Source organism: Schistocerca cancellata, chromosome 2, assembly GCF_023864275.1.
Source record: "Schistocerca cancellata isolate TAMUIC-IGC-003103 chromosome 2, iqSchCanc2.1, whole genome shotgun sequence".
Classification (NCBI taxonomy): Eukaryota; Metazoa; Arthropoda; class Insecta; order Orthoptera; family Acrididae; genus Schistocerca; species Schistocerca cancellata.
Window position 1 is genome coordinate 332,409,976 of NC_064627.1, and position 26,542 is coordinate 332,436,517.

The 26,542-nt window shown below is 39.0% G+C and overlaps 1 protein-coding gene across 1 annotated transcript in view; it reads right to left on the reverse strand.

Moving 5' to 3' along the window:
* LOC126161714 (peroxidase-like) overlaps positions 1–26,542 on the reverse strand; it is a gene marked incomplete at its 5' end in the record, with an annotated part of 240,793 nt that overhangs the window by 34,184 nt on the left and 180,067 nt on the right. The window contains 5 exons of the mRNA XM_049917747.1: positions 5,963–6,090; positions 11,194–11,326; positions 11,437–11,550; positions 20,525–20,652; positions 25,556–25,780. Of these exons, the coding sequence (XP_049773704.1) occupies positions 5,963–6,090; positions 11,194–11,326; positions 11,437–11,550; positions 20,525–20,652; positions 25,556–25,780 (728 nt within the window). The remainder of the gene's footprint in view (positions 1–5,962; positions 6,091–11,193; positions 11,327–11,436; positions 11,551–20,524; positions 20,653–25,555; positions 25,781–26,542) is intronic.

Below are 26,542 nucleotides of genomic sequence, written 5' to 3' on the forward strand. Positions count from 1 at the left end.
ACAGTAGAAAGACTGAAAGAAAAAACAATAAAGACGACATTTGAAGAATTAAACAATAAAATAGATAATGGAATGCAGTAGAATAATGTCAGAATGGGAATAGCTGAAGCAACAAATGAGTTTTTAGGAAAAATGAAACTGGAACCCAGAAAGCTTCAAATGACAGAAGAAATACTAAACCTAAGACTGAAAGTAATATAATTGAGGACATCAATGAGTGTAACAGAAAAATGAAAGGTCCTCCAACCACGTGACATGAATCTGAACGTGCCCTTCAGCATCTCAAAGAAGGAAAAGCAACCATTGTTGATGATATTCACACAAAATTGCTGAAACATTTTGGTATCAACATGAAAGCCCAATTATTCAGGGTAATAAGTGACTGCTGTTGTTGTTCTTGTGGTCTTCAGTCCTGAGACTGGTTTGATGCAGCTCTCCATGCTACTATATCCTGGGCAAGCTTCTTCATCTCCCAGTACTTACTGCAGCCTACATCCTTCTGAATCTGCTTAGTGAATGCATCTCTTGGTCTCCCTCTACGATTTTTACCCTCCGCGCTGCCCTCCTATACTAAATTGGTGATCCCTTGATGCCTCAGAACATGTCCTACCAACCGATCCCTTCTTCTAGTCAAGTTGTTCCACAAACTCCTCTTCTCCCCAGTTCTATTCAATACCTCCTCATTAGTTATGTGATCTACCCATGTAATCTTCTGCATTTTTCTGTAGCACCACATGTTGAAAGCTTCTATTATCTTCTTGTACAAACTACTTATTGTCCACATTTCACATCCATACATGGCTACACTCCATACAAATACTTTCAGAAATGACTTCCTGACACTTAAATCTATACTCAATGTTAACAAATTTCTCTTCTTCAGAAATGCTTTCCTTGTCATTGCCAGTCTACATTTTATATCCTCTCTACTTCGACCATCATCAGTTATTTTGCTCCCCAAATAGCAAAACTTCTTTACTACTTTAAGTGTCTTTTCCTAATTTAATTCCCTCAGCATCACCCATTTTAATTCAACAACATTTCAATATCCCCACTTTGCTTTTGTTTATATTCATCTTATATCCTCCTTTCAAGACACTGTCCATTCCACTCAACTGCTCTTCCAAGTCCTTTGCTGTCTCTGACAGAATTACAATGTCATCGGCGAACCTTAAAGTTTTAATTTCTTCTCCATGAATTTTAATACCTACTCCGAATTTTTCTTTTGTTTCCTTTATTGCTTGCTCAATATACAGATTGAATAACATCGGGGAGAGGCTACAACCCTGTCTCACTCCCTTCCCAACCATTGCTTCCCTTTCATGTCCCTTGACTCTTTATAACTGACATACGGTTTCTGTACAAATTGTAAATAGCCTTCTGCTCCCTGTATTTGATCCCTGCTGCCTTCAGAATTTGAAAGGGAGTATTCCAATCAACATTGTCAAAAGCCTTCTCTAAGTCTATAAATGCTAGAAACATAGGTTTGCCTTTTCTTAATCTAGCTTCTAAGATAAACCGTGGGGCAGTATTGCCTCACGTGTTCCAATATTTCTACAGAATCCAAACTGATCTTCCCCAAGGTCCGCTTCTACCAGTTGTTCCATTTATCTGTATAGAATTCGCATTAGTATTTTGCAGATATGACTTATTAAACTGATAGTCTGGTAATTTTCACATCTGTCAACACCTGCTTTCTTTGGGATCAGAATTATTATATTCTTCTTGAAGTCTCAGGGTATTTCGCCTTTCTCATACATTTTGCTCACCAGATGGTAGAGTTTTGTCAGGACTGACTCTCCCAAGGCTGTCAGTAGTTCTAATGGAATGTTGTCCACTTCTGGGGCCTTGTTTCAACATAGGTCTTTTAGTGCTCCATCAAACTCTTCACACAGTATCCTATCTCCCATTTCATCTTCATCTACATCCTCTTCAATTTCCATAATATTGCCCTAAAGTACATCGCCCTTGTATAGACCCTCTACATACTCCCTCCACCTTTCTGCTTTCCTTTCTTTGCTTAGAACTGGGTTTCCATCTGAGCTCCTGATATTCATACAAGTGGTTCTCTTTTCTCCAAAGGTCTCTTTAATTTTCCTGTAGGCAATATCTATCTTACCCCAAGTGAGATACGCCTCTACATCCTTACATTTGTCCTCTAGCCATCCCTGCTTATCCATTTCGCACTTCCTGTCGATCTCATTTGTGTGACGTTTTTATTCCTTTTTGCCTGCTTCATTTACTGCATTTTTGTATTTTCTCCTTTCATCAATTAAATTCAATATTTCTTCTGTTACCCAAGGATTTCTACTAGCCCTCGTCTTTTTACCTACTTGATCCTCTGCTGCCTTCACTACTTCTTCCCTCAAAGCTACCCATTATTCTTCTACTGTATTTCTTACCCCCATTCCTGTCAATTGTTCCCTTATGCTCTTCCTGAAACTCTGTACAACCTCTGGTTTAGTCAGTTTATCCAGGTCCCATCTCCTTAAATTCCCACCTTTTTGCAGTTTCTTCAGTTTTAACCTACAGTTCATAACCAATAGATTGTGGTCAGAGTCGACATCTGCCCCTGGAAATGTCTTACAATTTAAAACCTGGTTCCTAAATCTCTGTCTTACCATTATATAATCTATCTGAAACCTGTCAGTATCTCCAGGCTTCTTCCATGTATACAACCTTCTTTTATGATTCTTGAACCAAGTGTTAGCTATGATTAAGTTATGCTCTGCGCAAAATTCTACCAGGTGGCTTCCTCTTTCATTTCTTACCCCCAATCCATTTTCACCTACTATGTTTCCTTGTCTTCCTTTTCTACTATCGAATTCCAGTCACCCAAGACTATTAAATTTTCGTCTCCCTTCAATATCTGAATAATTTCTTTTATTTCATCATACATTTCTTCAATTTCTTCATCACCTGCAGAGCTAGTTGGCATATAAACTTGTACTGCTATAGTAGGCATGGAATTCGTGTCTATCTTGGCCACAATAAGGCCTTCACTGTGCTGTTTGTAGTAGCTTACCTGCACTCCTATCTTTTTATTCATTATTAAACCTACTCCTGCATTACCCCTATTTTATTTTGTATTTATAACCCTGTATTCACCTGACCAAAAGTCTTGTTCCTCCTGCCACCGAACTTCACTAATTCCCACTATATCTAACTTTAACCTATCCATTTCCCTTTTTAAATTTTCTAACCTACCTGCCCGATTAAGGAATCTGACTTTCTGCCCTCCGATCCGTAGAACGCCAGTTTTCTTTATCCTGATAATGACGTCCTCATGAGTAGTCCCTGCCCGGAGATCCGAATGGGGAACTATTTTACCTCTGGAATATTTTACCCAAGAGGATGCCATCATCATTTAACCATACAGTAAAGTTGCATGCCCTCAGGAAAAATAACGGCTTCAGTTTCCCCTTGCTTTCAGCCATTCGCAGTACCAGCACAGCAAGGCCATTTTGGTTAGTGTTACAATGCCAGATCAGTCAATCATCCAGACAGACACCCCTCCATTGTGGCTGCACCTACGGTACGACTATCTGTATCGCTGAGGCATGCAAGCCTCCCCACCAACGGCAAGGTCTGTGGTTCGTGGGTGGGAAGCGACTGCTATGAAAGAGGAATCATATCAGAAGACTTCACACAATCCAGGACAATTACCATGCCTTAAAGAGGAAAGACAGTTGAATGCACCAATTATAGAATAATATCAATGTTATTACATGCCAGAACTTATCTTACCTTTTCTGGCCCAGAAAAAGTCTTTGAAAATGTGAACAGTGAGCTACTCTTTAGAACTACAAAAAATAGGAATTGACTGGAAGGACAGAAGAATGATTAGGAAGACAAAGGGAATAAAAGCCAACTGCGAAAGGACACATTGCATCAGATTTGCTGATGACATCATAAAAGTTGCAGACTCTAAAAAAAGAAATAAATAGAAAGGTACAAGTCCTATCAGACACTCTTAAACTATGGAAATTAAAAGTGAATGAACAGGAAACAAAAGTAATGGTAGTATGGAAAATATGAGAGAAATTAAAACCAATACAAAAACTGATCACATCAAAATTTATCAGGTAAAACAATTTTGTTGTCTTGGTAGTATAATCACAGAGGACAATAGATGCTTAATGGTAGTGGAGAGAAGGAGTGCAATCACAAATCTGCATCTACGACTGAGAGAAACATTTTAAGCAGCACACATATGAATACAGCTACATCAAAAAATCTTTCGCAAAATCATTTGTATGCAGTTTACTGCTCTATGGCAGTCAAAGTTCCACTATGGATGAATTGGAATGGAATCAACTTCAAGCTGCTGAAATATGGATATGGCAGAAAATGACAAAAACAAGCTGGATGGAAAGAAAATTCAACCTGGAGGTCTTAAGGGAACTAAACAAAGAGAGAAGATTCTTATAGGAATGGAAAAGAGAAAAATAAAATTTATTGTTCAAGCCATCAAACACAACATCTTCATCATTAGTACTCTTTAAGGGAAAGCGCTGAGAAATTAAGGAAGTGGACAGCCTAGGATGAAGTGTTTAGAAGACATGGAGAAAAAGATAGGAAGTAACATTTACATGGAACTGAAACAAACAACCAATGATAGAAGAGAGTGGTTGCATCAACTAGGCATTGCTTCTTAGAATATAAATAAGAAAAATAACACTCCTGTATCTCCTGTTGTAAACGAACATTTTAAACTTGAGCTCAGCATTTATGCTTTTAGTTTGCTACTCTAGTTTTGGCAACTGTGCATCCATTTATCTCTGGACCAACTTTGGTGCCATTGATAGCCTTTACACATTACCAGAATTTCTTTGGGTTTTGTGGGAAATCTTTTGATAAGACTCTGCTATTGTAATCTTTGAAGTCTTCATGCATGGCCCTTCTGACAGCTAAACACATTTCATTTAATATTTTTCTTGCTATTTTTGTCACACACAATAATGGTCTATTCATTCCCTCAAATCATGGGAACAGCAAAAGACACGTAACTTTCCAATTTTTTTCATACAAGCATAACAAAATGAACATGTGATCTGTTGTCACAGAGTATGAAAAATGTAAGTCCCAGTGTTTCTAAGTATAACTGTAACAAAATGTATAAAAATTAAATAAACAGATTTGGATCTCCAGACCTACCTGCTATCACAAATTCTTTGAAAAATATCTGGTTAGAAAAAATAAAATAACTAAATCATAAAGACATAACTATAAATTTTGGGGTCAAACATTTGGTTAACATCAAAAGTATTCAGGTACAGAAGCAAAACATTTAGTGCAGCTTTAGAAAGTGTCACAAAGGGGATATTTTAGTAAACAAATACCCATTGTAGCCTACACTACATTGCCTTTCCATTTTGTAAACTTGTGCAGATTTTTAATGTTGTGTATAATTAGGACAGAATAAGATACTCGTCAGGATAATAAAGGAACTAAATCACCAAACTGGAACAATGTTTGTCAAAGTGAGAATATGAACCAATTGGGTGAAAATAATGTGTGACAAAAAGCTTGAACCACAACAGAAAATTCTTTCAACAGGACAGAGCACCTCCCCACAAAGATGCTTTGATATTTGGAGAACTGAAGAAATGGAGCTTCCAGAAATGTACTTGAAAACTCAATTTATTCTCTGGAAAAATGTCGATGACTTACAGTGACCTGAAACAGGTCTACATGATAAAAAATGAAAAATCCCAGAGTTGGCAAATGGAAACATTGTTATTGTAGCTAAGTGGAAAACAAAAACCAAGAAAGTAATAAAAATCTGGAAAGGCAGCAGAAAGAAATATATGTCTCTCTTAAAGTATTATAGAAAAGAAGGAATTCATAACAAATACAGCAGCAATTTCCTGTTAAGATTAAGGTGAGGTTTGTTTTCAGTGATTAAGATATTTTGTCCAAGGAGAGCTTCTTATGTATCAAGTAAGCATTTTTTTCTTACCTCTTGAGTAATGCCATCATCCATTGCTTGTGGCACTTGATTAATCATTCCCATTACATACTGGTCATATCTTCCAGGCTTGTAAAGATCAAATGGCTGTTTTAACATTCCACTCAGACGCTGAGCACCTAAAGTGTTAAGAGAGAAATGGCAAGCAGGTACTAAACGTTTCAACATGTATTCAACACAATATGCCATTCACAAATTCTTATATTATCTTTCTTGAAGTCAGAAGATTTTTTTTTAATTAAAGGCTTTTGTTCACCCAAATCTCTGATAAAAGAAAATTATGTGACTTCACAAAATACACTAGAAGAATATTCAGTTACTAATAACAACTAAATTTCCCAGTTTTATTTCAGGTAATGGCGTTCAAAGAGTGCTGGGATAACAGTTCTATGGTATTTAAATTGTCAGTACTGAATTCAGCTTCAGAAAACTGTAGTGAACAATGTTGGAAATTAACAAGCTTCTCACTTGATACTCATTTTTACAGCCCAACGTACAACAGTTCAGTTCATACAGTAATTTAATGAGATTATTTTTAGATTCAAAATTTCCTCAGTCAATTTCAAATCACCATCATGAACAGACAAGAGAGATGATTTGTAAGTTTATTCACAGTGTCAGTTGACACTTTTAATCTTGCATTGAACACATGTCAAGTTAATACACTGTGTTTAAAACTTCACCAACAAACATTGATAACAGCTATGTCATAAACTGAGGGCCATTATCCATTGTAAATGGATTATTTTCTGCCCATCATTGCTAAGCTATACACATTAGACATCCATACGGTCCTGAGAATGTATAAGAATAGCTGCATATAAATTATGATACATCACTGCAAGATATGTAATAACCATTCCAACACAAATGTTTACAGAAAAAATTTGTTGTTGATCTAATAGCAAATGAATTGTCCTGAGTTAATATAATTGCCCATGAAATGCAATGTTTCATAACTGAGTTCTGGTCCAGCGAACCATTTTAATCTGTCAGGAAGGTTCAAAACAAAACACACTCCACTGCAGAATAAATGATTCATTCTGGACGCCACTGGTTCTCTTCCATCGCTTTCCTTAAGAGCAATATCAGGATAGAAAACACTTCAGTACAAGAATAAATTGCATGAGAATATTGTTTAGGGTCTTCTTTAGATGTGTTACACTTTCCAGAATTCTTCCAGCAGACCAAAGTCATCTGTACACTGCACCTGTGTTTAGTCAAGTCATATTGCTAGCTTTAGATATTTAACTAATGATAATGGTTTCAGTGATTTATTGCTAATGCTATAGTTGAACACTTCTGGTCTTTTTCTCTTCACTGGCTTTACAACAAATGAAGGTCAAACATTGGAGAAATAACCAAATAGCACTTAGTTTAGTAATCATTTCACAAAATAGATATTTCTATCTTATTACCATAAGACCAAGGCTGGGGATTTTCTAAAGTAACAATTTTGCTTTCAGTGTTTTATGCCTGTGGAATTAGTTTGATGAAACCTAAACCAAACCAAAATGAGTTATAGCTTAATTATTAATAATTTTCCTTCTGGATTTTGTGTGTTCACTTGCTATAACTAAAGTCGGAATTTCATTATTTGTTTTCTGTTAAAGTGTATTAATATTTTTCTGCAAACAAATGCATCAGCAGTGAACAATCCAAATTCACCATCTGTATGGTTTCTTTCATATGCCTCAAAAACTAAAGTGACGCTATTATACTTCCCTGAGGCAGGAAAACAGTAAAAGAAAGAAGAAGAAGAAGATAAAGATAATTGTTTTTTATAGTGACTGTATATGACAAGGAATTATTTCTGTCTTTCAATAATTCTCCAAGCCAATGACATACCACACATGGAAAGATATTCTGGTATGGTGCCTGACAGATCCATTAAAAGTGCATTAAAAGTGCAAGTGCATGCCGATTTTTCAACCTGCAAGGAACTATGAGTGAATACAATGAGTTGTATTCCACATAGGTGTTAATTCCCAAAGACATGATAACTTTGGATATCACAGGAAAATTCAATTGAGAACACTAATAAATTATGAGACAGGACTGCTGACCAGTGCACTAAAATTTAAGAGCAAAATTCATTCTACACTATAAGTGAATTTTTTAGCATAAATGAGTCTGCATGTGTGTGGTTATATTGTATAATGGGGATGTCCCATTAGTACAAGCATAACTATAAACTATTTTATTGTTGTAAAAAAATCATATTGATTTTCAAGTGTTAAGATACTGTTACATCCTAAATGCAATCAAGAGTAAACCCAAAAGCAGGATTGTCAATGGAGAACAACACTTAGCACTGAAAGCATGTTTTTTACAGACACCAATGTACTGTACAGATGGAACAGAACTTCTTCCTGAATAGAGAATGCTGTCATTGTATCTATATGCAGCACATTTCATGGCTTTGTTGCCTTTCCGGCTGTGTCTAAAGTTGTCATTGGAGCCAACTGCAGTATCCGAGATGGGTCAAACTGTAACATCCTCTTCAATATGATGAGCATTGAAGGTAGCCCTGCCTGGTGAAGGTTTGTTAGTATCAAGTGGGCCATTAGTTTCCTTGAAAGGGAAGCTCCAACTAGCCTGAGCACTGTAGTAGTGTTCTTAAGGTGACTCGGATAACATTCTGCACCTTTGTCTTCTTGATGGAGGATCATAATCCAACAAGTGACAAAGAATACAATACAGCCCAAAGTAGCATTTTAGTGACTTTTCTGATAGTCCCACTTCCCACAAAGGAATAGAATTCCATACAAAGTCTGCCAAACTGTATCTCACTGGCTGGTGTTTGGCACAACAGTGCTCTCATTCCTTCTCCTGGGTGTCCAGGGACCATATGTGTTCTAGCTCACTTGCTTCTTGGGTCCTGGTGATAAGATGTTTCACATACTTATCTTAAGTACTATCCAACTGAAATGGGAACAGTATACCCAGTGTCATTTTGGTCTCATGACCACAGAGCAGAAAGAACAGTGTGAAGCCTGTAGTGTATTGATTTGCTGTGTTATATGTAAATTTCACCACACCTCTCTGTTCAGCATCAACACTGAGAGCATATCCACCAATGTCTTATTAAAGCATTCTGTGTGGCCATTTATCTGTGGGTGAAAGGCAGTAGTCATCCTGTGAGTGATGTACCGTGAAATAATGTATCCACTGAAAATCTGATCTACAATCAGATAACATCAAATGGGGTGCTACATGCTTCAAAATGACATCTTCTACAAGGAATTTTGTATTTTTTGTGCTCTCATGATGCCTTGTTTCATCTGAAAAGAGGTAAAATTGCAGCTTATCAGACAACAATGCATGCCTCCATTCACCTACTGCCCAGTTTGTGTTGTTTGGTCCACTGAAGATGTGCAACTTAATGTTTCTCTGTGAGCAATGACATTCTGCATGGTATTCAACTTCAAATGTCCATTGCCAGCAGTTCCCTATCCTCAGAAATAGGATGAGCACTTTTCTATAGTCCTTGTTCCTACACCAGGTTAAATAGCTGTGAGTGGCATATAATTCACTGTAGACACATCGGGCAGTTTGCATTGATACCCCAAAAACCAGGCAACTTCATTCATGGTTTGATTATGTGCACACCCATTAAACACATTAGCTCCTTTCTGCATTCTGTCACATTGACACATCTAACTGTGCTGATTCCACTGATTCCATACAATTTACTGGCGCACACACACACACACACACACACACACACACACACACACACACACACACACACACCTTCACAGCCATGACTTACATGAGTGCTGGAGGGTCACATGACCACATGCTACAAGTTCCATGTGATCTACACTGCTTCAAACTGACAAGTGTGTTCTTTCAGGATGTAACTAGTATTCTGTACAATGAGCTTATATATAAAAATGATACATAAGAGTTACTAGAAGTTAATGCAGCACTTATTCTTCTAACCCCTCAGGAGCTACATATTCAAAATTGTCTATCAATTCCAGAATACAGAAGAAGAGCAATAAATGTGGAATGAAAACATATATTGGAAGAGTGAAGTGCTTGTCAAACTGTTTCTGTGTGCACTGCTGCATTTCCAATGGTACTGTTCATCTGCAGTTTTTCTGTCAGTCAGAAACACATGCAACTGCCAAGAATTTGGATATGGTTGTTTGTGAAAGGAATATACAGGGTGACAGAAAAGTCTCTTAACATCTGAAAGTTCAGTACCTCAATGAATAATGTAGGTAGAGAGATAAGAATTGACATACATGCTTGAAATGACATGATATTTTATTGAAACAAAAGCAGTGCACAAAATGATGAACAGCTGGTGTGTCATATGATACAAATATAATGTTTAGCACAGCAATTGATATTTACTAAAGATGGTGTTCTCCATAACAAATGCTTAACATGTTGGCCATCATTCATCAACAAGACTCTAGTCAAGGAACAATGTTGTGAACAGCACTGTACAGCACATCAGTAGGTCCAGTGAGATATTACCACTGGATGTTGCCTGTTAACATGAGATTGGACGATTGTGGTAGCCTTGCAACTTCAGCTAAACCAATAACCAATAATCACACAGATTGAGGTCCGAGGACCTGGGAGGTCAAGCATGATGCAAATGGCAGCTCAGCACTTGATCATCACCAAGCAATGTATGCAAGAGATCTTTCACATGTATAGTAATATGGGATGGAATGCCATCCTGCATAAAATTCATACCTTCCAGGAGGTGTTTAACAGACAAGCTATGGATGATGTGATTCTTTAACTTATCAGCATACCTCGCACCCACCATGCTGACAAATTGAAAAGCACTGCCCCACATATCCTCAAAGAAAAAGGGTCTAATCATGACTGATGTGGTACATCCACACCACACAGTGACTTTCTCGTCATGCAAGGGGGGGTTCCATGACAGTTCTATGAACTTTGGTAGCCAAAATTCTGCAGTTGTGGGTAGTGACACACCCCCAGAGTGTGAGATGGGCCTCATTGGCCCAGTGCCATCTGTTGGGCAGTTTTAGCACAAGTTTTTGTTTTCAGTAACACTCTATGTCATTTCAGGCATGTGTGTCACATTTCACCTCTCTACCTACTTTATTCTATGAATTCATGCATTTTCAAATATTAATGGACTTTTGGGTCACTTAGTATTTATCCACAGCAGTACAACATTTATTTTTACTAGGAACATTACAGAAGATTATTCTAAAGATATTTACCAATGAACCTATGACTCACACTCCAGCGCTGAACAACATTTGGTAACAGAGAATGGCCAAATCGAAAGGCTGCTGTAACAAATGATGATGTCATTGTAGCATCTACCATTGGATCATACTTATTCAAATAACCCTGAAAACAGAAAAATGTATGGTATTTTACAAAAATTATATTTTGCCTTTTAATTTTATATTAATTTTACTAGATGTGTCATGTCATGCTGGAGATAATAAGACTCTTACTTCATCCAACAATAAAAGCTCATGTTTTTCCATTGAATTACGCCCCAGGAGCATGGGTAAAAACTCATGATATGTAATGTGTTGGACAAGTGCTGCAATAATGTGTCTTGTCTCCTAGAACAAAAGTTTCAAAGTTACATGATTGAATGATAACACTTAAGTACAATTCACTGTGATAAAAGTGGCATGGACTGTACTCACAAGCACAATTATAACTGCTCCAGTAAAACAGAATAGAAATTCAACTAATTTATCCTATATCATTAAAGCAAAAAATATTAATAATAAATTTATGCGAAGAAAGATATGCTGCAAAGTAGTTCTACTTATATTTCAGGAGACATAGTTCCATTTGTAACAAATTGGAGTAAGGCACCTGCCATATCCCAGTTGGTGTGGATGTGAAAGTGACAGGATTACATTAGCATGTTTATCAGGTGAAGCTGCAAAAAGCCAATCACATGTGTGAGTGGCATCATTTTGTCAGTTATTGTGGTTAACGGCATCGTGTTTTTGTCATTCCTTGAGTTGTGTTAGTGTACCCTCCAAGCATGAGCTAGTGTTTTTATTAAACTATGTATGTGAGTGCTTTCGTCTCTGGTAAAAGTGAGAGGCCTGTTTTGTAGTGTTAAGCTTCAGTCTCATTCACCACTATTTTTAGAAGTTAGTGTTCAGTTTGGCTTGTTGTTTCTTTATCTATGTCTGTAAACATGTGTTTTAAGTGGTGCAGAGGAATATCTGTTTTATTGAGATGTTAAATTGTGAAGCTTTCCAACATTCCAATACCTTTCAATATTTATTGCCCTTGTAGCAATGAGGTAGGTATCAGTTGATTTAGTATATGTTATTGACCTCAGTGTGCCACCATTCAACTCTGTAAAGTGTAGCTAGTTGCACCAACATTATGTAAACATCTGATGGAATTAAATTTTCCTGGAGACATATGAATGTAGTGGTCAGTATGTCTGCCTTGTAAACAGGAGACATGGGTTTGAGTCCCGGCCATGGCACAAATTATAATCCATTGCTTCATTTTCTATCGTTATCCAACATTATGCAAACAACTCAATGAGTGTCAAGCTAATGTCACATATCTTCTTTATGTAGAGCTTTTGCTTTCACATTAACTTTGAAGAATTTGCTGATAGCTTGTAAATATCTTTCATGATTCACAAGGGAAAGGTACAACTGGCTGGGAAGTTGCTGCTATTGTAAATTTAAATATTCACTATAATATTTTTTGTTTTAGTATTTGTCATTAGCACTCAGTTTGTTATCAAGTTTGGTGAATCATTATGCCTTCATAGTGTATGTATGCCTGAGTTATTGTTTTTTACATTCACGAGAGCTTGCAGCCATACAAATTGCTACCAGTAGAAAGATCAAAGATTTATTGTATTACAGCTAAATGTGATCAAATATGTTTCAAGATCAAACTGTTGTGATTAGCCAGGGTGAAATCACTCTTACAACAATGTGTAAAGTTCGGATTAGTTTTCTATTAATAAATGATGAATTGAAATTTGTCCCGTATAACCAAAAGCATCTTCCATTCCCTGCCATTTAAATCCCCAGACTGTGATCAAGCTATGTCTCTGCAATATCCTTTCTTCCAGGATTGCTAGTCCCTCAAGTTTTTCTCAAGAACTGTGTGGTCTGGAAGGCAAGAAATGAGGTATGACACTGAAGTTTTAATATGCCAGGAAGTTTCATACCAGCACACAATCTGCTGCCAGCCCTGGATATACGATAGTTCTGAACTGGGCCAAAAGCTTGTTACTGGCGCTCCTCACCCCCTCTCCCCCTTGAGCGTTTCAGATAGGACATCAAAAAAAAATTTTAATCTATTTTTCTAAAATATGTTCATTTCATAGCACACATGTTTCTGAACAGTTTGATATATAAAACACATATGTTTGTAGAAATGTTGGACATCTCATTTGTCTTAAGTGTGCCAAAGTGCAGTGCCATACTTCTTCACACAGCATTCTTCTGTCACACATCATTTTTCACTCTGTAGGATTCAAACATGTAGCTGCATTGGCTACCGTCAACAAGCTACTAGCTAATGCTCAAAGTTGCAGTGATGTCGGGGCACCAGTGACAAGACCTACAATGCCCTTGGTGCCACTGGAATCTCCTGGTAATCCGGACATCACTGCGGCTTCTGATACGTAACATCTAACCAGTCCGTCCTCACTCCAGAGTGGGTGGCAGACAGTGGTGGGTTCGCATGTCACTGGGTGGAAGGCAAAATAGGGAGCAGGCCATGCAGCTGGCTCCCTATGTCTTAGCAGCAGGTGCAATGTGCTACCTAGTGTTGATGATAACTCTGAGCCAGCACAGGATGCCTCTCCTGTTGGGCCAGCGGTAGTTTTTCCTGCCGGGTCTGGACAAGTACAGAAGGTGGGTATGCTTGTCATTGGGAGCTCCAATGTTAGGCAAGCGATGGAGCCCCTCATGGAGATAGCAGGCAAGGTGAGAAAGAATTCCAGTGGGCTTTCAGTATGTTTGCTGAAAGGTGTCATCTGTAATGTGGAGGAGGCCCTGCCAGCAGCTATTGAGCACACTGGGTGCAACCGGCTGCATGTAGCGATACATGTCAGCACAAATGACACCTGCTACTTGGGTTCTGAGGCCATTCTCAGCTCCTTTCGGTGGCTGGCTGATTTGGTGAAGGCGACAAGCAACGCACGCAGGGTGCATGCTAAGCTGTCTATTTGTAGCATCGTATCCAGGGTTAATCACGGTCCTCTGGTTTGGAGCAGAGTGGAAGATCTAAACCAGAGGCTCATATGACTCTGTGACGGTGTCGGATGCAAATTTCTCGACCCCCGCTATTGGGTGCAGAATTGTAGGGTTCCCCTTAATGGGTCAGGCATGCATGACATGCAGGAGGAGGCTACTAGGGTAGCAGAGTACATGTGGCGTACACATGGGGCTTTTTTAGGTGAGAGAACTTCTCCCTTGGGATCAAAGACGATTTGCTTGTTAAATCAGCCACACTGAACCCAGAGAATCTTGGTCCTTGTATATCAGAGATAGAAAAGATTGATATGATTTTAGTAAACTGCAGGAGCATCCAAGGAAATGTTCCAGAATTAGTATCACTTACTGAAGGTTATAATGCACAGATAGTATTGGGAACAGAAAGCTGGTTCCACCCAGACGTCAGATTGGAATTTTTATCGTAAGGATAGGTTAGTCGCCAATGGTGGCGGCATGTTTATTGCAATAAAAAATTCGATAAAATCTAGCGAGGTTATCACGGATTCCGAATGTGAATTAATCTCAGTGAAATTGAGTATCAAAGAACGGATAAAAATGGTGATGGGGTGCTTCTATAAACCACCTGGGTCAGGATCTGTAGTTGTAGAGCGCTTCAGACAGAACTTACAGAATATCATTACTAATTTTCCTGATCATGCCGTTGTAATAGGGGGTGACTTAAACTTACCACATATAGATTGGGAGTGCTATACCATCAAAACTGGTGCCAGAGACAGTGATTTGTATGGCATTGTTCTAGATGTCTTGTACGAAAACTACCTTGAGCAGATAGTTAGAGGACAAACTTGAGAGGGTAACGTCTTAGATCTCCTGACTACAAACAGACTTATCAAATCGGTTAATGTAGAAGAAGGTGTCAGTTAGACTGTGGTATCAGTGATCATAAGGCTGTGACAGCATCTATGATGACAATTCCTACAAGGAATGTTAAGAGAGGTAGGAAGATATATTTGCTCAGGAGGGTGACAGGATACAAATTTCAGAATTCCTCAACAGTCAGCATCAAATATCCAGTGATGGGGATGAAGATGTGGAGAACAAGTGGAAAAAATTCAAAGGCTTCATTCAACATGACCTAGACAAGTTTGTTCCGAGCAAAGTTTTAAGGGATGGGAAAGATCCACCGTGGTTTAATAGCCATGTTAGAAAGCACTTCGTAAACAAAGAGCACTTCATCTCAGATTCAAGAGAAGTAAAAACCTAGCTGACAAACAAAAGCTGAATGATGCGAAAATGAGTGTAAGGAGAGCAATGAGAGAAGCATTCAACAATTTTGAAAACAAGACGTTGTCAACCGACCTGAGTAAAATCCCTAAGAGATTTTGGTCGTATGTAAATCAGTAAGTGGGTCAAAATCATCTATTCATTCTCTCAGCAACCACACCGGCACTGAAACGTTAGATAATAGAGAGAAGGCTGAATTCGGTCTTCTGAAGTTGTTTCACCACGAAAGATCGTAACATTCTCCCTCCTTTCAATTTGTCATGCAAACATCGGAATGGCAAATACTGGGATAACAGATCGCAGAACTGAAAAGCAGCTACAATGGCTTAGTAGCAGAAAGGCGTCAGGACCAGATGAGATACCCATAAGATTCTATAAAGTTTATGCGTAAGAACTTACTCCCCTTCTAGCAGTAATTTATCGTAGATCGCTTGACCAACGAAAAGTACCTAATGACTGGAAAAAAGCACAGGTCATTTCCATTTTTAAGGAAGGCCGCAAGACAGATCCACACAATTATAGACCTACATCGTTGACGTCAATCTGTTGTAGAATTATGGAACATGTTTTATGCTCAAGAATTATGACGTTTTTGGAAAATGAAAGTCGCCTCTATAAAAATCAACATGGATTCTGGAAACAGAGATCCTGCAAAACTCAGCTCACTATGTTCCTCCATGAAATCCACAGCGTGGTGGAAAACAGTGTTCAGGTTAATGCCGCGTTCTTTAAGTACCATATACAAAAAAAGATAGTGGGAAAAGCAGACACAAGACTCAGATTCATCGGAAGAATCTTAAGGAAATATAACTCAGCCACACTTATAAGGCACTTGCTCACCTGATTCTTGAGTACTCTTCACCTGCCTGGGATCACCATCAGGTAGGACTGATAGAGGAGACAGAGAAAATCCAACAAAGAGTGGCGCGTTTCATTACGGGATCGTTTAGCTGGTGAGAGAGCGTTACGGATATGCTAAATAAACTCCACTGATGGACGTTCTAAGAGAGGCGTTATGCATCACAGAGAGAGCTAGTATTGAAATTTCGGAACAGCACTTTTCAGGAGGAGTTGGACAACATATTACTAACCCCCCCCCATGCATTGCGCGTACTTAACACGAGGAAAAAATTCGAGAAATTAAAGCCAATACAGAGGTTTACCGACAATAATTCTTCCCGTGCACTATTTGCGAGTGGAACAGGGTTGGAGGGATCAGATAGTGGTAGCGAAAGTACCCTCCACCACACACCATTAGGTGGCTTGCGGAGTATGATGTAGATGTATGTGTATATTTTGTAATGAAGCCATCAAACCTATATTCAGGACAGTGGAAATTAAAATGTCTTGCGGTGCCTCTTCTCTTGCGCCCATCGGCCGATTTGACATCTTACTCCCTCCCCCCCCCTTTTTTTTTAAACCCTTGCAATTAGTACTGGGTGGGATTATTTGTGACTGGGGGATAAGAACTCTTCCGAAAGTTTACATCTTTATCGCTGATCACTTAATAACTTCCTCTTTTGTGTGACATAAAATAAATTACAGGAAACATAAAACTGGTAAAGACAAGAAGCAAGCAAGACAGTACACATTTCTTCAATCCTTAGGTACTACAAGCAAAAAGTTATATGTTAGAAAATAGTATCACATTGCATTCATATGCTCCAGTTTCTCAAGCATGAAATTCAAAAGTAGTAGTAGTACAAAATTTTTATATCAATTTGGAATTGTCACATTCGTACATATAATTAGTGTGATGTCCCCATTTCTTCTCCTTCCTTGTTCTAACAAACAATCTTGTCATCAATAATTCCTGCCATAATAAAAACTTATTTGCCTGTTAACTTCACTACCCCCGCCAGAATTACCAGTTTAGTTATCCAGCATTTATTAACTGGTTAGGCGTTATTACATGTTTGTACAACATATTTTCCATCCTATTCCGAGAATAGAACTTAAGCAGCTGCTAAGCGAGGCCAGTACAACTGGCCCTTAGTAGTGTAGCAATCTGGCAAAAATTTTCTGTCAGAATTATTGTTCTTGGATACGCCGGGAAGATAAAATGTAATCTTTCTTACCTGTTATTCCTGTTAGTCGTTTATTTCCACTCTGGTAGTCTGAAGCTATGGATTTGCTAATAACTATACTAACACACATCATTCACACACCCAACCAACCACATAAACATACTGCTATTGGCATTCACCGTTTGGGTTTATTCGGCTCAGTCTTACAGCCTTTTGTCTGCGGGAAAGTTTTTTTTACTTCTAGATGCCAAGGAGATTCCCCTGGCAGAGACAACATGTACTCCATGAAGGCATTCAAAAATCAACTAATGATTTGTTCAGAAATCAACTTAGAATGTGTTCAGAAACGTTCGAAAACCAATAGGGATGCGTTTCAAAATAATATGAATAATAGGAAGATCAACATGTGCTGGATGCTAGGTGCTTTGTGAAACAAGTTTTTTTTCTTCAAGAAAAAGAATTTGGCACCTTCTGAAACTGCTGCCCGGGGCAGACACCCCAGTTTGCCCCCCCCCCCCCCCCCTCTCCCTCTCTCTCTCTCTCTCTCTCTCTCTCTCTCTCTCTCTCTCTCTCTCTCTCTCTAGAACTGGGCCTGTCTGCTGCAGAGTGAAAAATTTATTCTGGAAACACTCCCCAACCTGTGACTAAGCCATGTCTCTGCAATATCCTTTTTTTTTTTTTTTTTTTTGGAAGTTTCACAGGAGATCTGTGAAGTCTGGAAGGTAGGTGATTTTACCAGTAAGTCTGTTTCAACATTTTATCTATCGGGACAACAAGAAATTTTATGCATGGAATTTAATATTGCATGAGGGTTTTATTATTTATTTTCAGGATTGGTAAGTAACTGCAATTGTTTGTAATTATAATAATCTGTAATTATATAATACTGCTTTTCCACATAAAAGAAAAGGCACTCCAAAATGAAACTGCAATCAATTAAAGATAGAAAAACTGCTGCCCAACCAGCAGCAATGAATACATACATGAATCAATGTTGTCAGAGATGCTAAGGAATTTCTAATTTCTTCATTCTGCATAAAGGAGAAGAGTGTTTGCAGCGACAAAATATTCAGGAATTAAGTAGTGTGATTGTGATTCTAAACGAAAGTATCTTCATAGCTTCTTTTCCATGTTTTTGTTAGCTATAACTTTCAATCAGAGGTTCTTTCTATCTTTATTTGATTTTTATACAACATAGACAGAAAATCCAGGATGAAACATAAAATGTATATAATAAGAGATCATTACTCACCAACAGAGAAAATGCTAAGGAATAGAAAGGAATGTAGAGAGACAGAAAATCACTTAGCTCTCAAACCAAGTCCTCCATCAGAGCTAAAACATGTAAGCAAACATGTAAGCAAACATGTAAGCAGCTCGTTCATATATAACTGCTGCAGTCTCCTAATGCTGTCATCTAACTGAAACGAATAGCAGTCTTGGCTAAGTGGGTAATGGCGAAATGGAGAAAGTGTGGAATGGGAAGTAGGAGGGATGGACAGCTGAGCTTGCTAGGGTGAAACGGGTAGATGCATGAAGGGACAAGTTAGAAAATTACCAGAGACAACTCTGAGAGGAAAGGGGAGAGTAAACGTAAATGTAAACTCCACTCGTGAATTAGGCCTTAAGCCTGTTCCAACTATCCAGCTGCTGCCTACAAAGAGTATGAGGAATGATCTATTATCACAAGAAATATGGTCAGCATGCCACCAACCACTCCAGCCATTACTGCCAGTAGATAAACCTGATAATACCACTACTTCATTATTCAAACAGCTTCTAACATGGTCTCACAAGGCTGAATGGACCTCAGCACAGACCTCCTTACCTGATAAATAATCCAAGCAGGTACTAGAAACCAAACCTCGATCCTTCCACACTCAAGTAGATCTGTTATAGATGAAGAATACAATATAGTTGGTGGAAGCAAACCAGGTCTCGCAGCTGGATCTTCCACAGGAGCCTGTGGAGCAGGGGTTTGGGGGGAGAAGGGATATAGGAATAGGGGAAACTATTTGGAGAAGCAGAGGAGCCAGAAAAGGAGTAAGAGATAATAAAATATTCCAATGGTGGAGCTAGGGTTGAGTGGAAAAATAATGGTGGGACTGAAAGGATAACTGACAGGGCAGGATGGTGGAATGTGGTGAGACATGAGGATACAGTGGGAAGTCATGTGAAGAATATTAACTAATTGAGGCTGAAACCATGGAGTTGGGGTTATTATGTAGCAGTTGTGAAGTCAACAATATTATATTGCACAACATTTTCTGCAACTGGTTGGTCTTATTCATCTTTGACCATCATTCAGCAATGATGGTTCATCTGATCAGATAGATTGTTCAATATCATGCCTACATAGAGAGCACTCCAGTGTTCACAGCTGATTTAGGTGGCCTTGCCTTCAATAGGTAAGAAATACCAGTCATAGAGCTGGAATAGGATACAGTTGGTGGATGACAGAACAAGCTTTGCATCTGGGTCTTCCACAGAGATATGACCTATAAGGCAGGGGTTGGAGGGGGGGGGGGGGGGCATCATTACGGGTATGAGGCTACAAGGATGTTGTGTAGGTTGGATGGTCTGAGGATTACTACTTTTGGAGGGATGAAAGGAACTGTAGAGAGGGTATTCCAATTTCAAGGCATGAAGAAAGGCAGCTGAAGACCTGGAGGGGAATATGATTTAGATATTTCAGTCCTAAAAGATTAAGGGGCATTTTTCTGTCGCTGTTCAGCAGATGTAAAAGGTGTGTTATGAATGTGTGGAGATAGAGCATGGTATAATATATGTTGCTGGACACCATTGGGAAGTTAGTTTCAGTCTGCGAAAACCTCACAAAGACTTCATCACACTGGAAGAGACACTGCTTTTCTTTCCAAATGTGCAAAACATTGATCGTGAAGCTGTGTGAGGGAGGAGCCTTTTGCTCACCAGTAGAGATTTATCAGACAAGTGATAACCAGTTTCTATCAATTATGGCTGTCAACTTTTTGCATTATTATGACAATAATAGAAGTTTAAGATTTCATCGGGAATTATTTCATTACCTGGTAAAGTTTTTCATCAGACCAGTGTGGATTTATGTAAGACAGTTCTTTTGCAATCCTGTTATGTTCTCTAACTAATGCTGTGTGAAGAACTGTCAATATTAGTTGCTCATTTACTCGAATGTCACCTGCAAAACATAAACATACATGCTCAAGCTATCTGGTGTTGCCCACATTCTTATTTATTGCACTCTTATACTGGACAGTAATAGGAATTAAATTTCTACAGATGCTCAAGAATTATATTTAAATGTTACACAACGGCTTGTAAGTTGTTGCAACTAGAAAGTTCACTTATTGCATATAGGTCACCACTGGGAAGTTTATAAATATTCTTCCAACAACTGGAATCATTATTATCACACCTATTAATCAAAATAATGCAAATGATTTTCTAACATGGTTCCCCCTAAGTGAACATGTTAATTCACAAAATAGCAGTTATTGGAGTTCTGAAAAGCCAAACCTAATACACAAGACACCCCCACATGACCAAAAAATAGAAGTGTGGTGTGGTATTAGCAGTAAGAGAATAATTGACCCCATTTCTTGCCAGGAAAATACACCATTGCAATTTCTAAAATCTAAGTTGTGCCGATGTCATTTGATTTGTCAATAAGTATGCCGTACCCTTCATTCTCTATGTCTTCTAACAATAATGTCTAAAAATGAGGACCTAACACAAACTCCATTAATGCACTACATTTTGTTCTGTGCAGATGAATATTCGCTGCAGTTGGACTGTCAGTGAACTTTGCAGAGTTCACCCAGATCATCAGTACTTAATACTGATGAATGACATGCAACAAAAAGTTTTACAGAAGCTTCGGCATTTCTTGATTTGTCAGAATCCCTGCTTAACGCAACAAACTGCTCAAACCTTCCTGACGTACTAAATGCAGTAGATAATGCTGTATATTGTTAGTTTTAGCCAGTGCTTTTTTTCTGGGGGAACGCTGGGGGATGCATACCCTAAACTTTTTCGTCGACAAGGTAACTTTTTTACAATGTTGAGAACTTGGAAGAGTGCCAAAGATTTATTTCACAGACGTAAATTTTTTATTTCATTTTTTGCTGTTGGTAATTGCAATATGAGCGATACCAGTGCAGTTTTTGATGGGAAAAGCGATGTCATTGACTGTTTCAAGCATTTCGAAGCTGCAGCAACCGTTCCCGACAACTGACTCACTGGCAGCCAGTTCGACAAGCGTGTAGTGCCCTCGCCCGCTAATAGAGGGCGATGGTAATGCTAAATGGATATGCGTATGCTCAAACGCTGAGCTACCGACAGATGTCTCTACGATCCCGCTACCATGATCCTTCACAATTCATTGCCATCTTGGTTTTATTGTTCTATATTCGTTTGCGCTTGCTGTTCCATTCTTGTCGGTTGTGCGAAGTTTTACAGTGTGTCCTGTCTTTCGTTGCAACTTGTAAGTTGAGTTGGAGGTGAGAGATGAGCAGAAAACTAACAAACTGTGCTTCATTTGAGGTGATGTAAACTGAAGTGTTCGATACCACATTCTATTGTGTTTGGGTGTTTCTCAGTATCGCCTACTTCATTTGAGCTAAGTGAACTGAAGAGTCCAGTACCAGTTTTTTGTAGTTCGACATGTTGATGACGTCATGACAAAAAGCAGACGGGTGGTATCCCATGCTTCAGTTATAAGTAATTTTCGCTGCATTATATTCAATGTCGGAGTACCCTCAAACTTTTCTTTTAGGAAAAAAGCACTGGTTTTAGCACACTGAATAAGTCACTGCGTGTTGCGTTATGGACTGCTTTGCAAAATTTGTGCTTAACTTTATCTTTATCACTCGGCACCTCTAAAAACTAGTCTTTTATTATCAGTAAGCACTCCTTCCAAAAATTGTGTTGGTATTTTGGAGGCATTTTACACAAATACAAAGTCGTCCGTTTATTAAAAACTGTTAACACACTGCTATGGGATTCACTGTAACCACACTAGTTCACAATCGCAGTGCATACAGCGTAAGGCACGATGTACTGCGTTATACTGTGCTTGCTTACTGAAAACGAGCCGTATGGGGTTCCTCGTGGCGTCGTTGGTGAGTAATATGCGGACACTTTTACGTGTCAGTTGTAGGTGGTGGTGGGGGTTCTGATAAATGATTGCGTACGATACCGGTATAGGTCGGGCCTAAGCTACTACATTTGCGACAATGCCAACCTCAGAGAACAATTGCGCTGCCGCCGTTACCGAATGTCTTGTGTACACCGTTTTGATTTGAATTGTACGTTTTTCGTTATTCTCTTTTCTTATTTTGAAACGAGTGAAGATACTAATCCTGATTCGTCACGGGGTTCCAATGCGACTCTTTCTGTGCTGGAAGTGATCGGCGATCCACATGACAATTATGACACTTCTGCTTTCGCAGGAGCACAAAACACGGGCGCAGGCTGACAGACCTTTGGGAGAAAGGCGGGTCTTTTCCTCCATGCTGCTCCTCTCTGCTCGCAGAGTCAAAAGTTTTCGTTTGTTTACACAAGCTGCCAACTGCCAGGATATAGTTCCCGCACAGTGCCAATGAAGCCATTACCACATGTAAAGCCGGCCGGTGTGGCCAAGCGGTTCTAGGCACGTCAGTCTGGAACCGCGAGACCGCTACGGTCGCAGGTTCGAATCCTGCCTCGGGCATGGATGTGTGTGATGTCTTTAGGTTAGTTAGGTTTAAGTAGTTCTAAGTTCTAGGGGACTGATGACCTCACATGTTAAGTCCCATAGTGCTCAGAGCCATTTGAACCATTTGAACCACATGTAAATGTGATAACTTCCAAGAGATCGCTTCTCAAAACAATCATGGCGTGCCTGAGTTGCATGACGATGGGCCAACAACGGAGTTTTCCCGTTTTCTACAGGGATTTAAATAGCATATAAAAGACAGAAAAAGCGAAAATTCCCGCCGATCAGGAAAAATAATTTTCGCCGCTAACACGAACATTATAAAAGTTAGATTTAGTGGGGGAAAAGCCAAATTGGCAACACTGACAACATAAAATTTCCAACAATGGCCAGTTTGTACCAAATAAGTTGCTCCATTGGCATGTTGAGAAGGGAATACAAAACAAACGTCACAATAGTTTCAAAACTGTGATGCAAAAAGAGACAGCTAGAGCTGCAACTAAATGGGTGTTTATTTAGTAGATGATCAGTATACATTTTAAATATTTATTGTACCCTAATTGGGCATGATCTTCATCCTAGCTGTCTTTTGCACTTTATCTTCCTTCCCCCCCCCCCCCCCCCCCCACCTTATGTCTTTCCTTATTTATAATTTTCTTATTTAGTGCAATCATTAATTACAGAGCTGTGGGTGCCTCTTGCTAAGTCTATTTTTGATGAGACTATACCTTTTCTAAAAGATTTGTTTGCTTACTAATACAACATTGTGGGCATTCACAACATAGTTTGAAACGTTTGTCCTGTGTGCCTTGAGAACAGCCTATGCCTGACAGAGTTAAATCCCAGCCACTATGTTTTTGTCATTTTACTTTATCGAACACAGTTTTTCCAAAATTAATTTTATTTATGATTATCGAAAATGTAGAGCTTATATTTCATGCTCGTCATTGGTTTGCTGATTTGTAAATAAGCATTACAACTGCCTTTGCTACAGTTCTCAATTTGGACTCCCCCTTGCCACCCCCCTGCCCCCGCCCTCCTGATTCTTCCCGCTCTTTCGAATCCTTTCATCCCATCTATCTCCTCCACATCCTTTCCGTCCTGCTTTTCTTTTCCCCCCTTTCCATTACCCCCCTACCTCTTTCCCAGTCCCCTTTCACTGGACCTTTTCTGGTAACTGTATTGATTGCACAGGTGCTATTGTTTATGTAACTACAGTTTACTTTATTTAATTACGTTTGCAGGTGATCCTACTGTTCTACTTCTTTTTACGCACGGAGTAGACTGGTCCATTTTTATTCCACAAATTTAAAAATGAGAAGACTTGCAGTTATCTTTGAAGGGTACATTTTTTAAATATTTTTAAACATTTTCTTGCGGGTTATCATCATATTTGGCGTCTTCACCAAAACTGTGCTTCGAAATGGCAGTGCTACGTAGGCTACAATGTAGCAATGCTGTGTTGTAATTCTGTTACGATGTACTGACATTTTCAAGATCTTACCCTCTCCGAATCTGCAAGTTAGACCTTAGCATTGTATTTTATGTGTGTAGATAAGCACTTATAAAACATATGCAACATATTTTATATAATCGTTTTGTACGCTGGTAGTTTCTTAAGACTGCGAATTTCTTTCCCAAAATAGAAGAACCACCTTTCCTGGGTTTCTTAGTAGCTTCCAGCTTGACCAGTGACATTCGTAAACGAAATTTAGTCGGCACCACACACATATATACCCATTTTCTTACTGCTATTTGAACAGACATTTTACTTGCCAAACATTAATATGTAGTGGTTGCGATATGCTATCCATTTATGCTTTGTACTCGTATTTAATGTAAACATTTGTTTGAATATATTATAATTTTGACGTTCGTACATAGGCACCGCCACCCTGTTTCTCTCACCATCCTTGAGCAATTAGATTCCGACCTTGGCTAACGATAGCCCTGTTACGGCCACTGATGAAAGGTCAGTGTTGAAATGACCACTCGATATGCGTCGACCATTATAAGCCACCAATGTTGGTACCTGATTTAGTTATATCATCTCTTGCCTGCACCTTGAACTTCCACCGTGGGACTTCAAGCCCCACCGCCTCACATTCAACATGCACTCCAGTGATGTCCTTGGAATGAAATCGTTGTAGAATAAAACACTACTACCTTCCATATAGACAGTTAAGACTCTGTATTTCAACGTACCACAAGAAAAAAAAATTGTACAGAGGTTGGTTTGAGAATGGGCATAGCCCGAAACCGGTCACCGACTAAATAAACATCAATTTTAGTTGCAACTCTGGCTGTCTCTTTTTGCATCACAATATAAAAAGAGTTGCTGTCCCGCTATACCCAGCACGCTGGCATTACGAAATTTCAAAATTACCTGCCAGAAAACAGAAGATATCTTTCCTAGGACGTATGCAGCCTTCATCAGGGAAATCAACTTTGAGAGGTAACAAATCTTTAAGTCCGTGATGCGGGAATGCACGCAGCGTCCTCATTTGACCACCACGTCTGGTCCTCAGTTTGTACGCTAATCGCATTCCGGATCCATACACAAAACCAGCGTCTATGTAGGAAGTCACTTCATTTAACTGCGCTCGTGGACCTGAAAAAAAAAAGACAAAAAAAAAACGGAGATTTCCAATTAGTTCATCTCACAGCTTCGATACATACAATCACAAGTTCTTAACAGTTCGAGAAGACTGTGCACCTTAAAATTACGAAAACTGAAAACACACACCTAAATACGCAAATGTCCACTCTGCCACGTGGACGGGAGAAATGGTACGCTCGAAAGTTAAGTGTAAAGGATATGATGTAGTCTGTTGTTCTTCCAAGGACTAAAGGGACAGTTGCATGAACCTAGAGACAAACGTAATTTCACTTCTCTTTCGTTTTTAGAGTTACCTAAAATTTGCCAGGGGTGTACCTGGGACCAAAATAACACAAAAGGAGTTATCTGATGGTGTTCAGTCACCCCGTAGGTAGTAAAATATAGTGTTAGCCAGCACCAGCTCCATATTTTGCCTAGGAAAACAATCCAAACAAATCATCTTTCGAAGAGCAACACCTTTAGTGATCAGCAGAACCGCCGACCTGCACCCACAGTTGACCATGTGAAAGCGATACCACCAAGGTACCCATGATTTCGAGCCCAAGGTCCGAGTTCGCCAGATTACACAAATGGTAGGAATAAAACTTGCAATGTGATTGCATCTATGATTGGTCTGTGATAACACAGTAGTGCTCAAAGATGGAAAATGACCGATCACCTTCCTGAGAAAGATCTTTTTCACATTGTCCGTGTCAAATTTCATACAGTAAAATATGATTGTTGTTGCAGCGCCTACGTGAACATCAAGCCCCT